At 39.6% G+C, this 16,505-nt stretch overlaps 1 protein-coding gene and 1 long non-coding RNA gene across 11 annotated transcripts in view; one reads left to right on the top strand and one right to left on the bottom strand.

Moving 5' to 3' along the window:
• The window catches only part of LOC134736996 (uncharacterized), a 131,525-nt gene extending 124,674 nt beyond the window's left edge, over nt 1-6,851 (top strand). For both annotated transcript variants that reach the window (XR_010121509.1, XR_010121510.1), the window contains exon 3: nt 6,516-6,851. This is a non-coding gene — a long non-coding RNA (uncharacterized lncRNA). The remainder of the gene's footprint in view (nt 1-6,515) is intronic.
• The window catches only part of BDNF (brain derived neurotrophic factor), a 68,026-nt gene continuing 56,197 nt past the window's right edge, over nt 4,677-16,505 (bottom strand). For all 9 annotated transcript variants that reach the window (XM_055282083.2, XM_055282086.2, XM_055282084.2 and 6 more), the window contains exon 2: nt 4,677-5,934. In XM_055282083.2, coding sequence (XP_055138058.1) covers nt 5,170-5,934 — 765 coding nt within the window. In that variant the 3' untranslated portion in view covers nt 4,677-5,169. The remainder of the gene's footprint in view (nt 5,935-16,505) is intronic.

Below are 16,505 nucleotides of genomic sequence, written 5' to 3'. Positions count from 1 at the left end.
TGCTTTTTCTGTTAATATTTAAACATAGTTTTCAAGTAATTTACTGCAAATAATCACATATTAAAAAGCAAGGAGTTTGCTTTTTTTTCCCTACAAATAATTCAAATGGTGGCCAGAATTGAGAGAATGGATGATCATACTCACAAAATTGGGGATAGACATGCAGGCAGGGTGTTTATTAGAAGGAATGTCCATAAACGTGGGCTGGTTTGGAGTGGCTTCACCTACTCTAGTTGCTAACTTTAGATATTAGGTGGGGAGTTCACCAACCACCAGTTAGTTCAATGTAACCAACAAAAGTCAGATTCCCAAACATTACCCCCGCTTGTCCCTAAACCAAGCAGCCAACCAACCTTTAAAACCACAGTTTAAAAACCCACAGCTAAAAGGATGGCCTATGTTCCATAAAACACTAATTTTGCTGGTCAACATTCTGAGGTTGGATCAAATCCGTGAATGGCTTTTTGCAAGCTAAACGCTTCATCTTCCTAAATTTGTGTACACGTATATTGTTTCTTATCCCAATTAACAGTCTTTACTTAACAATGGCTTATCAAAATATGCAGCCATTTCCACTTTAACTTATAGACCAGGCTTGATGTTAGAACATGATGGAGACAAGTATGTTTTACAATAAGCTTAAACCTTGACACTACTGGGAGTGCTGGCTGAACTGAGGCAATGCCTGAAGCCATTTGTTGCAGTTCAAAAAGCGTTTGACATTTTATCCAGATCTAGAAGCCACTTAAATGAATGAGGAACAATTTAACCCTGATCCATTCTAAGACTTAGTTCAGATTCTCATTTCGAACTGTCTTATTATTCATTGAATTAGTACAGCTCATAAAAAGATTTCATAGACACAGCTAATGACCACCGAGGCTTATCAGTATGGTGAAAAACAACATATCAAAGCAATGATCTATTTCCAGGCATCTTAATAATTAAACAAGTTTAACTGCTTACTCAATGAATGCAGTACACATTGGTTACTCCTCTTAACTCCAAGTTGGATAATTTAGTAGATGTCTCTATTTTGTTTTTTTCTCCAACCTCATCTTCTAATGAAAACTTTCAGTCATGTTTACCAAACTCGTTTAACTTCAAGTAATTTGGATGTCATGTTTAATTTTTACTTTTTTTACTCAACTATTTAAAAAATATTTTAGTCCTCTGACTATGAAAATTGGTCAAGCCTGAAGTTTATCAAAGTTCTAATTCCATGGCTGGGCTGTCAAGACTGGCAGTCAAGGGCTTCTCTTAGAGTACTTTTCAAGTTCACTGGACAGATTAGGATAGAGTAATTCATCTCATTCGATCTGTTTTTCCATATACACAACACAAGTCAATGTTTGTTATGACTTTCCTGATCCTTATTTATAAGACAATACAAGAGGGAACCATGTGTGTATGTTTAGAAATAGAAATGATACATTGCACAGATATAGTTCACCACGTTATGGGATGGGTTGTCAGTGTTCAAATGGGGAGGCTGAAGAGTAAGAACAGATGCTTTTTTTCCTTAATGGCCCTTTCTGATTTAAAATCCTTCCATTTATTTCCCTAAGATTTAGTGATAACTTTACACACTTTAACTAAATTACCCAGCGGCTTGGCAGCCATCACAGAGGCAAATCCTTTTAGAAATCCTAGCAATCTGTTAGATTTTGGGTACTATGACATAAAATCTGTGTGCTCCACGTACAAAAATTAAATCAGTGCTATGGATACAAATACATACTGCAAATGGCACCACTTCCAAACTGAGGGTATGTGACCTGTCTCCAAATATTGATTTTTTTTTTTTCCCCAGTACTTGACTTTCTAAATTTGGGCCAATTTATTCTCATTATCCCTAAGTAAACCTACTTCGATTTTTTTTAACAGTTATTTTATAATCAAATAGAGCCAGCCAGCCAGCCATGATTCGTGGAACCTGATGTTGCTAGGATACATGGTTTGGTATCTAATGAAAGTATATCACTTCAAAGGGGTAAAACTTTCAAGTGTCCGAGAAAATGACACTCCCGTCTTCCACCATGGAAGACAGATCCAATCCTACAACTTCTCAGAAGCTCACAGACTGCAGGATTGGCCTCCCAGGCTTTCAAATAAGTATCCTCTCTGGAGGGCTGTTTAATTACTAAAACTAGTCAGATTAGTCTTAAAGCAAGGAACACACGTATTTATAATAAAACACGTTTTCATGTTTGTTTTACAGTAAAGAGAAAAAAACCCAGAACCCCCAGATTTTATGTACTTTGAAAATATATTTAAAAACATTAAAAATTCTATATTTAAAACATATATTATATGTTAATTAGTACACTTAAATAGAACTTGTATTTACAATAGACTTCTGATGCGGTTAAGTTTTAATGCCAATTTTTTTGAATAACATAATTATATAAATATACTAAAATACAATAAATATTGTTTTTTGTTTTACATGGTGAATAATATCTTTACCATAGAGAGAACAAGGCCACAGACATTTACTTACATTTTCAATGGGAATCACCATAAAAAAGCAACAGGCCTGCTGCCATGCATGAAACACTTCTGCCACAAAGAGACCACAGCAAGACTTTAAAAAACAAAACAAAACAGAACAAGAACGAACACAACAGAGAGATTTTAACAAAATAAATCTTAGGTCAACATAAACCATCAAGCATGTGACTGTGATATATCTTATTGGGTAAAAGAGCCACTGACCACACAATTGCTGGATGTGTCTCCTATGAAACCACTTAACAGATCTGGCCCTTGCAATCCTTTAAGATTGTGATGGGGGGTTGTTTGTTTTAAATTTGTCCCTCAAAAGGAAGCTGCATAAAGTTAACATACAGCAGATATTCCAAGCATTCCTTACATATTAAAAATAATTACAAAGATAATATTTTCAAACAACACAAAACAAACCTATACTACGTAGTCTTCTTCTTTCAAAGAGGTATTCAGATGGTACTGTGAAAGACAAACTAGCTCTAAATGAAAGACTGAACAAATTGAAATTCTTTGCTGATGGTATCTTCATTCCTGGGTTATGGTGAACATCCTCTTTTGCTTATCCCTCACCCTACTAGGATGCAGCAATTGCTTGGGGCTTTCTGATACTTAAGGATGCTGGTCCAAGTGGCGATCACTAACATTTTCAGGTGTGAAATGGGCTGAATGGGCTTAGAGCTCTAGTTTTCACTGGGGATCCATTTTTCCAAGAACCACTATTTCAGGCTCCCAACTTGACTTCTCCTAACCCAAAGTGGCAGAGGTGAGGCAGGGACCCCCTCCATGAACAGACAGGATGGGCAGAAGGTTGCTGTGGCCTTCACTGGGGAGCAAAATTTTGTCAGCTCTGTCCTGGCCTCTTCCATTGAGCAAGGCACCTTCAAGTCTTGGTGTTCTGAATGTCCAGACACCTTCCCGAAGTCTTGTCTCTGGACAAGATTTCCTATGGGTCCCCTTGATCATTCAGCCTGAGTTTGGGGTTTCTTTTCCTGTTCCCTTTTCCCTTACCAAAAGTTCTCAAAAGATAAACCCTGGTTTCCTCAAGTCTAGTTTCAAAGCAATGTGTTCAGGTAGCAAACATCTTCTATCTCATTGCATCAATCTCATGATCACAAATGCCACATTTGGCTCCCAACCTGCTCCAGGCTAATCCAATTTTATGCAAAATTATCCAGAGGTGGGATGGTGGGCATAAGTCGGCTTGAGTGTGGTCCTCCAGTCGAGAACCTCTTGAGCACAGTTAGATAATGTAGGCACTTAAAGCACGAGGTCCAAGCAGCTTGACACATGTCATTCCAGAGCCACCTCTGAAGGGTCCTTCAGAGGCCTTTGTTTTGGAATATCTCAAATACCATGCCCCACCTCCACCTAGACCTTGGGATGGCCACTCAGAAATTCCTCCCGCACTGCCGGTAAGTGCTATGCCAGCTCCACATAGCCTCCATTTGGCTGTTCAGTCTCATGTCACTGGCAATGTGGATTCCTGTTCTGATCTAGGTGTTTCTGGGTTGATACAGGGATCTACCTTTTGCTTACAAGACATTGTTAAGCCTTACCATAAGTTTTTTTTAAGCTTTACCAGATTTACCCAAATGTTTACTCCTCATAAAAAATAATCTTCATTTTGGGGTTATTTTTTGTTGTTTTCTGTTCTAAAAAAAAAAATCACTGTTCTCCATGCTTATACGAGTGTCATGATGTGACACAGTGTGTTCACTTGTTCACAGCAGTGGTAAAATATTTCAGAACGCGCAACTGATTTTTCTTCCTTAAAACAAAACAAAGAAGAGACCAGAGGGGGAGGGGGGGAAAGAATGTGTTCTGAGCAAACATAGGTCCTTCCATCAAAAGCAGCTTACTCTGACCAACGCCCAAAGAATGAGTGGGTCCTGGGAGGTGCATCACGGGATGTGGAGTGTGAGCATTTTTTGTTCAGTTGCCTTAAGTTTTATTCACTTTCCAGTCATCTGATCAATATTGCAAACATCTTCACAGCATACAAATGTATCTATCTTTTATCAACCAGAATATATATTGAAGGAATTCTTTCCCCATCTCTACTCCCTGTGGGAACTAAAAAACAAAACAAACGAAAAAAACACAAAACAAACAAAAATATACCCCTCCCATCCCCCATCCCCTAAGCCAGTAAAGCAATGACAACAGCACCTTGACATTGTTTTAATTCCAACGCTATCAGAAGTTAAAAGCAGTAAAACAGATAGAGTACTAACAAGAACGAAGATACTTACTGTCTAAAATGTAAACGGAATGTTTTGGTTCAAATTTTTGTTGTGTGTGTGTGTTTTTTCTCTGTTTTCTGAAAGAGGACAGTTTATTATCAATTCACAATTAAAGCAGCATGCAATTTATTATTTTTTTTAACTTTTTATGTTTTCAATTCTTGGCAACGGCAACAAACCACAACATTATCAAGGAATGTAATGCAGACTTTTTAAAGTTGTGCGCAAATGACTGTTTCCCTTCTGGTCATGGACATGTCCAATAAATAGATTGTAGAACCACTGTACTGTATAAACTTCTTTTATACATGCAGTTCATAAAATTATTTTTTTCTTAACTGAATAATTTACCCTGTTATGTATATATACAAATAGATAATTTTTGTCTCAATATAATCTATACAACATAAATCCACTATCTTCCCCTTTTAATGGTCAATGTACATACACAAGAAGTGTCTATCCTTATGAATCGCCAGCCAATTCTCTTTTTGCTATCCATGGTAAGGGCCCGCACGTACGACTGGGTAGTTCGGCACTGGGAGTTCCAATGCCTTTTGTCTATGCCTCTGCAGCCTTCTTTTGTGTAACCCATGGGATTGCACTTGGTCTCGTAGAAGTATTGCTTCAGTTGGCCTTTTGATACAGGGACCTTTTCAAGGACTGTGACCGTTCCGCCCGACATGTCCACTGCAGTCTTTTTGTCTGCTGCCGTTACCCACTCGCTAATACTGTCACACACGCTCAGCTCCCCTCGGCGGGCAGGGTCAGAGTGGCGCCGGACCCTCATGGACATGTTTGCAGCATCTAGGTAATTTTTGTATTCCTCCAGCAGAAAGAGAAGAGGAGGCTCCAAAGGCACTTGACTACTGAGCATCACCCTGGACGTGTACAAGTCTGCGTCCTTATTGTTTTCTTCATTGGGCCGAACTTTCTGGTCCTCATCCAACAGCTCTTCTATCACATGTTCGAAAGTGTCAGCCAACGATGTCAGGCCTCTTGAACCCGCCTTGGGCCCATTCACGCTCTCCAGAGTCCCATGGGTCCGCACACCTGGGTAGGCCAAGCCACCTTGTCCTCGGACGTTTGCTTCTTTCATGGGGGCAGCCTTCATGCAACCAAAGTATGAAATAACCATAGTAAGGAAAAGGATGGTCATCACTCTTCTCACCTGGTGGAACTGTAGGGAGAAAGCAGAAACAAGACAGAAAACTGGTTAGGGCTTTCTTTCACCGGGATGCCATGTGGCCCATCTGATTGTAATTCCAGGCCGTTCTGCAGGGTCAAGGTTTTTTTATGTCTTGGTGATAAACTCCAGCTGCACCAGACACAAATCAATGTCAGTAGTGTGCTGTATGTGGTTTAATATAAACCAGAGACGTGCAGTGTTTCCCCCAAGATCTAGCATATAAACCTGAAATTAGATGGCTTCTAAGCAAGTGCAAAAATTGTGGCTTCAAGTTCTCCTTCCTCCCACTTTAGCAGCTTTGTAAGTTTAATTTTTAATGATCTCTGCTCATGCTGTCACAAGAAACACAAAATCAGAAATGTTACTAAGCAACAACTGCAAGTGTAATAGTATTTTTTTTCAAGTTAGCAACATGGTCCTTTGCAGGAATGTGTGACAGGAACAGCAGTGGCCTGAGGGGTCTGATGGGCCTTTCTAGCTATGTGATGTCTAGGCATGAATAGCACAATAAAACAGCAGTTGGGGAACTATAAGGAGACTTTAAATTGACTTTTTTTTTTCTCTTCCCACAGAGATACTCTATTATAGCAAAGAAGAAAGACAATTTCATTGAGCCATCCTGTTTTACAGATAAGGAAACCAAAGGCCATAGAAGACTTGCCTTATGTCATGAAGAAAGTTTATGTTAGAACTCAGGGCTCCCAATTCCACTGTTCTTTATTCTACACCTGGGTGGTCACAGCTGAAAATGTTTTGCTTATTTCTAAACAGAAATCATTTTTGACATGTTCATTTTAATGATGTGTCTACGCCTGGGGCTAATATCATGAAAACAATGTGTCTGGTAAGGAGAAAACTGAAAAAGTCAGCATTAAAAAGGCATTTAAGTCAATTTCAAATGCCTCCCATATGCAGACTCCACTTTATCTCCTCCAGTTCTCTAAAACCCTTCACTCCTTGGCTTTTTCTGGCTAATACCCACATCTAGCTAAGAAAGCTCAACTTTTCTTTTTACTGGAGATGTCCTGTGTGTGTGTGTGTGTGTGTGTGTGCTCTGAGTTTATCCTACTTTTAAAAAGCTGAGTGGTGTTTTACACATTTTGGAATAGGCAGCTAGTGCTTCTTTTTCTGCTTTTGAAGTTTCCTGGGAAGTCCCTTAAAAGCATACCACAAAATTAATCTCTTCCTGTTTGCCAGAGGGTTGCTCTACTCTAAATTTGGCTCTACATCTACAAGCATGCTCTAGGAAGCCAATTAAAATGGATGAACAAGCAAAATGAAAACATACCTATGGACCAACCCAAGGTTACCGTCAGGTGGTGAAGGACTTCAGAATCACTTACCTGAAGCATTGTGTCTCAGCAGCAAAGAGTAGCATCCCAAGCCCTGACCCTAATTTTATTCCTACTTCTCAGTTCTGAGGCGTGGACTTACAAAAAGACACATACATGCAATGGCCATCATGATATCCAAGTAAGTAGGAAAAGGAACTGTGTTTCTGCCCATGAAGTTTTACTGAATTCAAAGGCAACCTACCTCCAGTCAATAGGTCAGAATGCAGAAATGGCTGAAAACTCTGGTATTGAAAAGCAAATGTTCTCCACTTTTGTAAGAAATAACATTTTCAACCACTAAGAGACTATTACCATCCCTAAACACACAAAAAAATTTCTTTTAGATTTACTCTCACTTTGCATGAATAGCAAACATGCTTAGAACTGCTTAGATTGCACAATGTTCTCAGATTAGGAAGGGCAAATTGGTTTGAATGAAATACAGATGTCTATTCTGCTAATAACTAAATCTTTGTGAATGTTCTGAGTCCTGTACCATCAAAGAAATAGATCCTCCATGGGGGTTTCTATTTCTGGTAGATTGTACTTACACACTGAATGAAAAAGCTTTCTCCTAATATTCTCAGTCCAAATAAAAACAACCCAAGGGGCACCTCTTATTTTGGTCAATAAAAGGTTGCAAATGTGGAATACTTTAGCCATCTACGTCACACTGGTAGAGACTTTCTGTGATGAGCTATTTTTTAATACCATATTTAATCAAATCTAAGATACCATCATTGTGAAACTCGACATTTTATATATCGCTAAGAAAGCAAAAATGCAGCCTGGGTGACAAGAGTGAAACTCCATCTCAAAAAGAAAAGAATTAATGAACTATAGTTTAATACATATTTACTAAGTGCCCACACTAACTACTTAAAAATGGTCCAAAGTACTGAGGCATCTTAAACTGTTGGAAAATTGTTTTGTTATCACCACTACAGTAATGAGTCTTTGAATGATACCATTTTCTATACTTGGCTTCTAGTTTACTCTGCCTTTCACTGATCTTATCTTTTTATTAATAACTTTTTTATGAGAAAAATAATGCTTTATATATTGTTTTCTCAGTTCCATGAGCAAATATTTCAGAGGGAAAATTGGCATCTGAGTAAATATTACTTGGCTTTCATTCTGAAGCCCAAACATGGGCATTCCTCAAGCTGAGCATCTGCATAGAATTAGGAATTAACAAAATGGTGACAAAGTCCAACCCCACATTGCAAGCCCTGCTCTCTGAGTGGCACTTCTGCAATTCTGTCTACTCACTTGTAAGGCATTGAAGTCAAGTGGGTGCAACACCAAACTCAACACTTTTTGTCGCAACAGTGGTATCTCCTACCTTTTCTAACAATGGTTTCCTGATATTTTGGGCAACCCAGGCATAGGATAGAAATCCTGGAATCAAGTTTGACAATATATTTCCTGTATGGCCTTCCAATCCAATCAGTAAAGATGTCCTGTTAATTTTTCCTTTAAAATATTTCTCCTGGCCATCCCTTTTTATCCATCCCACTGCCACCACCTTGGCTCAGCCCTCACCACCTCATTTTGTGACCACAATGTCCCCATGCTGTATCAGACACTCTTTCTGCTCCATTCAACTCTGATGACCACTTCCTGGGTAACCACTCTCATATTATTCTCTTACACAAAAACTGGCAATGGCGTTTTTGTTCTATCTGCTCAAATCTAATGTCTTCTTTCTGATATTCGACACTCTCCAACATCTGCCCTCACCCTTCTTAGCTAACTTTCTCAAACTACTCAATGCTTCATCACTTCTGCTCCGATCAGGACAGAGTCCTTGGAGCGCCATACACATTACTGCCTCCTGACTTGTTCCATTCCTCTGACAAACTCCTCTCTCCCTCTCACTCACTGCCAAAATCTTGCTTATCCTTCATGATCCAGTTAAAGCATCAAATCATGCATGCCCCTTTCTCTAATTACTCCAGCATACACTGCCATCCTTCCCAAAAATTCCACATTACATCTTACATAGTACTTGATTCCCTTCTCACTTGTTTTGTTTTGTTTTTTTTCCCAAGACAGAGTCTTGCTCTGTCGCCCAGGCTGGAGTGCAATGGTGCGATCTCGGCTCACTGCAATCTCCACCTCCTGGGTTCAAGCAATTCTCCTGCCTCAGCAGGAAGTAGCTGGGATTACAGGTGCCCACAACCATGCCCGGCTAATTTTTGTATTTTTAGTAGAGACAGGATTTCACCCTGTTGGCCAGGCTGGCCCACTCACTTGTTAATTGTTAACCGTATTTGCTCCTTCTGGTCCGTCTTCAGCTGGAAGGTAAGTTCTTTGAGGGAATGGATCGTGTCTGAGCCCCCATAATTCTTCACAGAGAAAAATGTAATAGCAGTACTCAGTAGAAACTTACTGATAGGTTTATTACAATAAGAAAAAAGACAGTTTGGATATAATTTTCGTAAGAAGTCTTTTCATTTGGAAAGATCAGTGAACACATTGAAATTCTTAGGTAAATATAGGCTGTGCTAACCCCAAATTATAAACTCGAAGGCAGTGGTCCCAACCTTTTTGGCAGCAGGAACCAGTTTTGTGGAAGACAGTTTTTCCACGGTCTGGGAGTAGCAGGGTGCATGGTTTTGGGATGAAATGGTTCCACCTTAGATCATCAGTTAAATTATCTTAAGGAATTGGATTCTCATAAGGAGCACGCAACCTAGATCCCTTGCATGTGCAGTTCACAATAGGCCTCACGCTTCTATGAGAATCTAATGCTGCTGCTGATCTGAAAGGAGACAGAGCTCAGATGGCAATGTTTGCTCACCCGCCACTCACTTCCTACTGTACAGCCTGGTTCCTAACAGGCCAGGGACTGGTAACAATCCATGGCCTGGGGGTTGGGGATCCCTGCTCTAAGGAATTTGACAGATAGCAATTATCAGCCACAACCACCTTCTTGAGTTCCTCTAATGGGATAAAACTTTACTTGAATAATTAAAAAGCAGATAACACTACCACATACTAACTGTCCTACAATTTCCTGTGTAGCTCTATTTCTAACAGATCAATAAGAGACTTGGGAAGTAATCAGTAATATAATCAGTAATACTAATGACAATAATAATAGCAAAATTTGTAGTTTTCAGCCTTTTAACTTCTTGTTTCTTATTCTGCTAAGCTTTCAATGAGTAATTTTATATACTGTATTAGGAAATAATAAAAGATTAAATAAGAGCTTCCAGGACAATTCTTCATTTTCAGCCTTCGGATGACTCTTTATCACACATAAGATAAAGAGGCTGTGTAATATTGCTAAGTAGATTATATATTTATTTATACTTAATAAATTCATTGATGCTGTCTAATTCTGCTTTAAGGCTTACAACCATTAATTCAACCACATCTATAAAATGCTAGGAAGGCTTTCATAGCCCCACTGTCAGGAAATTCAATACAGTACATAGAACTAAAAAGAAAATCAATGAAGTAGATATCAAGTTAGTGTGACTCACAAGTCTTAGACATTTCACTGAAAGAATGTCTGTAACAACATGCTCTTTTACTCTTGCTGTAGTCATAACTTACATTTGTCTAAGAGACTATAGAACATTCACAGGCATCATCTAATTTGATTTTTACAAGGAGACAGGATGGGTATTATTATCCCCATTACATAGATGAGGCAATTATCCGTCAGAGAGGTTAGGTAACCTGTTAAATGCCGTAAAGCTAGTAGGTCACCTGTCTCCTGAACCAAGCTTTTACCATCAGGATGTGTTGCCAGTTTTAGAATATCAGCCACAGAGAAGAGAGTGGCTATGACAACGAAGGACCTTACAAAATGTGGACACAGTTTTCTGCAGCTATGTGTGTCCTGGAACCTAACTTTCTAAAAGGAGTGCCATTAAGATACTACTTTGTAGGGCTAGATTAATCATGACCAAGATCCTTCAACTTTAAGGCTTGATTACTTCAGTGGATGAAATTTCAGACAATGTGGTCTTTTTCTAAGAGAAAGAACTGCAAAACTTTCAGCATGTTAGAACTAAGTTTCTATGGCCAAAGCTGGGAAAACAAGCAACGGTACAGATAATTCAGGCATACAGAAAAAAAAAAAAAAAAAGTCTTGTTTGTTCCCAGACCCTTTGGGTTTTACTACCTGTGAGCGTGTAAACAGAGAAAACACAATTTAAAGATGTGGCTGCTCATTTTAGACAGTCCTATAAAGATAATAGTAATGCTGAAGAAGTTATTAATATTTGGTTCCTAACATATATGATACAAACTATTAAGAGTTGACCTTAATGACATCTTGCAAATCAATATTTAAAAATTTTTAATTTGCATCCAGTTGACTATATCCATATGTTAGACTTCCTTTTGTTCATTCATTCATCACACATGAAGTCTACTTTCCAGTCTTTTAGTCTAGGAGGGAGGTAGGACATATGTAACTAGAATATAAAGATAGAAATGACCCAGAAAAGGTACAGATAAAATTTTATAAAGAGAAAGAAGTTACTTCCAGTTAGGGAATAAAGGAATGCATTGTCAAGAAGTTTGGAAAGGGCCAGGTGCAGTGGCTCACACTTGTAATCCCAACACTTTGGGAGGCCAAGGTGGGAGGATCGCTTGATCCCAGGAATTCAAGATCAGCCTTGGCAACATAGTGAGACCAGGTCTCTACAAAAACTTAAAAATTAATCAGATGTGGTAGTGCACACCTGTAGTCCCAGCTACTTGGGAGGCTGAGGTGGGAAGATCACTTGAGTCTGAGAAGTTGAGGCTGCAGTGAGCCATGATCAAGTCACTGCACTCCAGCTTGGGCGACAGAGAGACTCTGTCTCAAAAATAAATAAATAAGAAGATTGCAAAGAGTTTAAATGTTCCCTACAGTGGGTGAATGGCAGCTTGCTGAATGGCAGGAAGGTGGGAAGGCATAGAGTAAATGTCTGGGGAGAAGAGAGTGGAATGGGAACAGTGAAAAATAAGACTGAATGATTGCCAGATTTTGAAAGCCTCTGGGGGGATGCCAAAGAGTTTGGATGTTGCCATATGGGCACCAAAGAGCCAGTGAGAGTTTCTGAGCATGGGAATGCTGCAAGAAGACCAGTTTATCATCATGTGAAGGAGGACCTGAAAAAAATGATAGACTAGAAGAAAATAATTGGCTGACTTTACTCTTAGTGACTATGGAGCTTTAAAAATAAATATTAGGTAGTTACTTAAATGTGGGGTTAAAGCCTGGCTATATCTTTTTAATTAATTAATCCATTTATTTATTTATAAGCTGAAATGAGTTGCAAAAAGAAAAGTGGATGAGAGAGTGTGCAGAGCTGAGTAGTAACCATCAGTAACGTCTGGGTTGGCAGAAAGAACAAGATAGAGAAAAACGGAGGAAAGGTGGGACTACAAACTGATTCCAATTATAATTACAGTGAATTTTGATTACACTGCTCAGTACTTTTAATTCAAATATCTCCAAACACTTTGTAAATATTAACTAATTAAGACTCAGAAGACCCTAGAGATGTAGGTAACTATAATTATCCCCATTTGGTACAGGAGGAGAGAGGACCAGAGTTTTTAATCAACTCATCTACTCACTGTGGTTCCCCTGATAGAACAAGTTCAGAGCCCCAGATTCCAAAGGAAACTAGGCCTTAAACTACAGGGACTGTTTCATTCCTCTATATTATTTCCACATTACTTTCCCATCATATACATATTACCCAGCCAAGAAGACTAAACAAACAAGACAACACCACCACAACAAAAACCACCCACACATTCCTCAAAGAAAATAATTAGCCATTGAAATCTATAAATAAAATGAAAAAAAAAAAAAGTTATGGTCATCATAGATACTCACCTACTTATCCGGATGGCCATTCAAGTGAAATTAATAAATATTTTAGTAAATGATATCTGAAAATGCAGATATTCCAAAGCTTTGCAGGTACCTTTAAAAATATAGTTTTTAGCCATAATGTAGCTTATGTCTGAGAACATCCAAATACATGTCCTACAAAACACAGTCCTTCATACCACAGTATGCTCTAAGCCCCTGGTATGTCCATGGTGTTGACTGATACTTGCAGACATCACTTAAACTCACTAAGAGTGTCAGAGAAATTGCTGATTCTTAATTCATACCTGAAGTGATACCTACATGTAACTACCATAAGAAAAAATGTATAATTTCCAGAATCATTAATTTGATGGATAAATTTACATGCATCTTTGTTAGAAAGCACCATAGCTCTGACCCTCTGTTACTTCCCACTACACCCCCACTCCTCATCTCTGAAAATATAAGGATTTTTTTTTATTGGCAGATGTTCTACCTTTCTTCAAGAATAAATTTAAAATGCCTATGTTACAAAGACATTTGTTTTTGCTTGATAAGGAGCAAAGGATAAGGATTGACATTGGGTATTCTCCTTTGAATTAGCACCTAGAACAATTTGTACAGTACCATGCACAAATTAAGTACTCAATTCTCTTTGTGCTAGAAATATTTATATAGTATTTACGGAAGTGCAATTAAACTAAAAGCAGTAAGTCTTAAGGTAGATTGAAATTATGTCATGAATTTTGGAATAAATGATAAAAAATGCCCAGCACAAGGGCCAGAACTGGGCAAAGAACATCCCATCTGGCTTCCTGACCCCAGGCACTTAGTGCTTCCATCAAGAGAAAGAAATTATTTCCAGTTAGTGAATAAAGAAATGCATTGTCAAGAAGGTTGCAAAGGGCCAGGTACAGTGGCTCACGTTTGTAATCCCAACACTTTGGGAGGCCGAGGCGGGAGAATCACTAGAGCCCAGGAATTCGAGATCAACCTGGGCAACACAGTGAGACCATGTCTCTACAAAAACTTAAAAATTAAAAAAAATTAGGTGTGGTGGTGCACACCTGTAGTATCAGCTACTTGGGAGGCTGAGGTGGGAGGATTACTTGAGTCTAAGAAGTTGAGGCTACAGTGAGCGATTGATCATGCCACTGAACTCCAGCCTGGGTGACACAGACACTATTGCCCTAGGAAAGCAACTGTTTTGCTTTAATCAATGAAGGCTCCTGATAGCCAGAGCCACCCAGAATTCACAGTCACATCGAACCTTGCCCTCATCCTCTGCCTCCTTGTCACAGAGCAACACTGCCCCAATAGCACACATCTCCAGTCTATAACAAAGAAGTCTTAGCATCAAGCATACTCAAGCCACTTGCATAGCAAATGAGGTCATCTGAAAATACTTTTAAAGGTTATTTTTTTAAAAAACAGTTTTTCATTTACAGGACCCAAATGGCAGTTGACATTCCCTGTAAAAGTTTAACCTCTTCAATTAGGATTCTGTTTTCTTTAGAATTTCAGGTAGGATCTGTTACAATTCACTGAAGTTTAGATTTAACAATGTTTTATCTACTATGTTATTGAAACCATATAATATTTACCAAATTCCCACACATGGTAGACAGTGACATTAAGAAGATAATTTCCAATTTGTTCCATGAAGTTTCTGTGACCCACTCTGTAATAAAGAATCTGGAAAGGGAGGTTCCAAGATGGCCAAATAGGAACAGCTCCAGTCTACAGCTCCCAGCGTGAGTGACGCAGAAGACGGGTGATTTCTGCATTTCCAGCTGAGGTACCAGGTTCATCTCACTGGGGCTTGTCACACAGTGGGTACAACCTACGGAGCATGAGCCAAAGCAGGGCGGAGCATTGCCTCACCCAGGAAGTGTAAAGGGTTGGGGAATTCCCTTTCCTAGCCAAGGGAAGCCATGACTGACAGTACCTGGAAAATCAGGACACTTCCCACCCTAATACTGCACTTTTCCAATGATCTTAGCAAATGGCACACCAGGAGATTATATCCCAGGCCTGGCTCGGAGGGTCCCATGCCCATGGAGCCTGGCTCAATGCTAGCACAGCAGTCTGAGATCGAACTGCAAGGCAGCAGCAAGGCTGGGGGAGGGGTGTCCACCATTGCTGAGGCTTGAGTAGGTAAACAAAGCAGCCAGGAAGCTCAAAATGGGTGGAGCCCACCTCAGCTCAAGGAGGCCTGCCTGCCTCTGTAGACTTCACCTCTGGGGGAAGGGCACAGCTGAACAAAAGACAGCAGAAACTTCTGCAGACTTAAACGTCCCTGTCTGACAGCTTTGAAGAGAGTAGGGGTCCTCCCAGCATGGAGTTTGATATCTGAGAATGGACAGTCTGCCTCTTCAAGTGGGTTCCTGACCCCCGAGTAGCCTAACTGGGAGGCACCTCCCAGTAGGGGCCGACTGACACCTCATATGGTCAGGTGCCCCTCTGAGAGGAAGCTTCCAGAGGAACAATCAGGCAGCAACATTTGCCGTTCTGCTATATTTACTGTTCTGCAGCTTCTGCTGGTGATACCCAGACAAACAGGGTCTGGAGTGGACCTCCAGCAAACTCCAACAGACCTGCAGCTGAGGGTCCTGACTGTTAGAAGGAAAACTAACAAACAGAAAGAACATCCACACCAAAACCCCATCTGTACGTCACCATCGTCAAAGACCAAAGGTAGATAAAACCACAAGGATGAGGAGAAACGAGAACAGAAAAGCTGAAAATCCTAAAAATCAGAGCACCTCTTCTCCTCCAAAGGAACGCAGCTCCTCGCCAGCAAGGGAACAAAGCTGGACAGAGAATGACTTTCACAAGTTGAGAGAAGAAGGCTTCAGATGATTGGTAATAACAAACTCCTCCGAGCTAAAGAAGGATGTTTGAACCCATCGCAAAGAAGCTAAAAACCTTGAAAAAACATTGGACGAATGGCTAACTAGAATAAACAGCGTAGAGAAAACCTTAAATGACCTGATGGAGCTGAAAACCATTGCACAAGAACTACGTGACACATGCACAAGCTTCAGTAGCCGATTCAATCAAGTGGAAGAAAGGGATTGAAGATCAAATGAATGAAATGAAGCAAGAAGAGAAGTTTAGAGAAAAAAGAAATGAACAAAGCCTCCAAGAAATATGGGACTATGTGAAAAGACCAAATCTACATCTGATTGGTGTACCTGAAAGTGAAGGGGATAATAGAAACAAGTTGGAAAACATACTGCAGGATATTATCCAAGAGAACTTCCCCAACCTAGTGAGGCAGGACAGCATTCAAATTCAGGAAATACAGAGAATGCCACAAAGATACTCCTCAAGAAGAGTAACTCCAAGACACATAATTGTCAGATTCACCAAAGTTGAAATGAAGGAAAAAA

Source organism: Symphalangus syndactylus, chromosome 6 (genome assembly GCF_028878055.3).
Source record: "Symphalangus syndactylus isolate Jambi chromosome 6, NHGRI_mSymSyn1-v2.1_pri, whole genome shotgun sequence".
Taxonomy (NCBI): domain Eukaryota; kingdom Metazoa; phylum Chordata; class Mammalia; order Primates; family Hylobatidae; genus Symphalangus; species Symphalangus syndactylus.
This window is presented reverse-complemented; position numbering and strand designations above follow the sequence as displayed.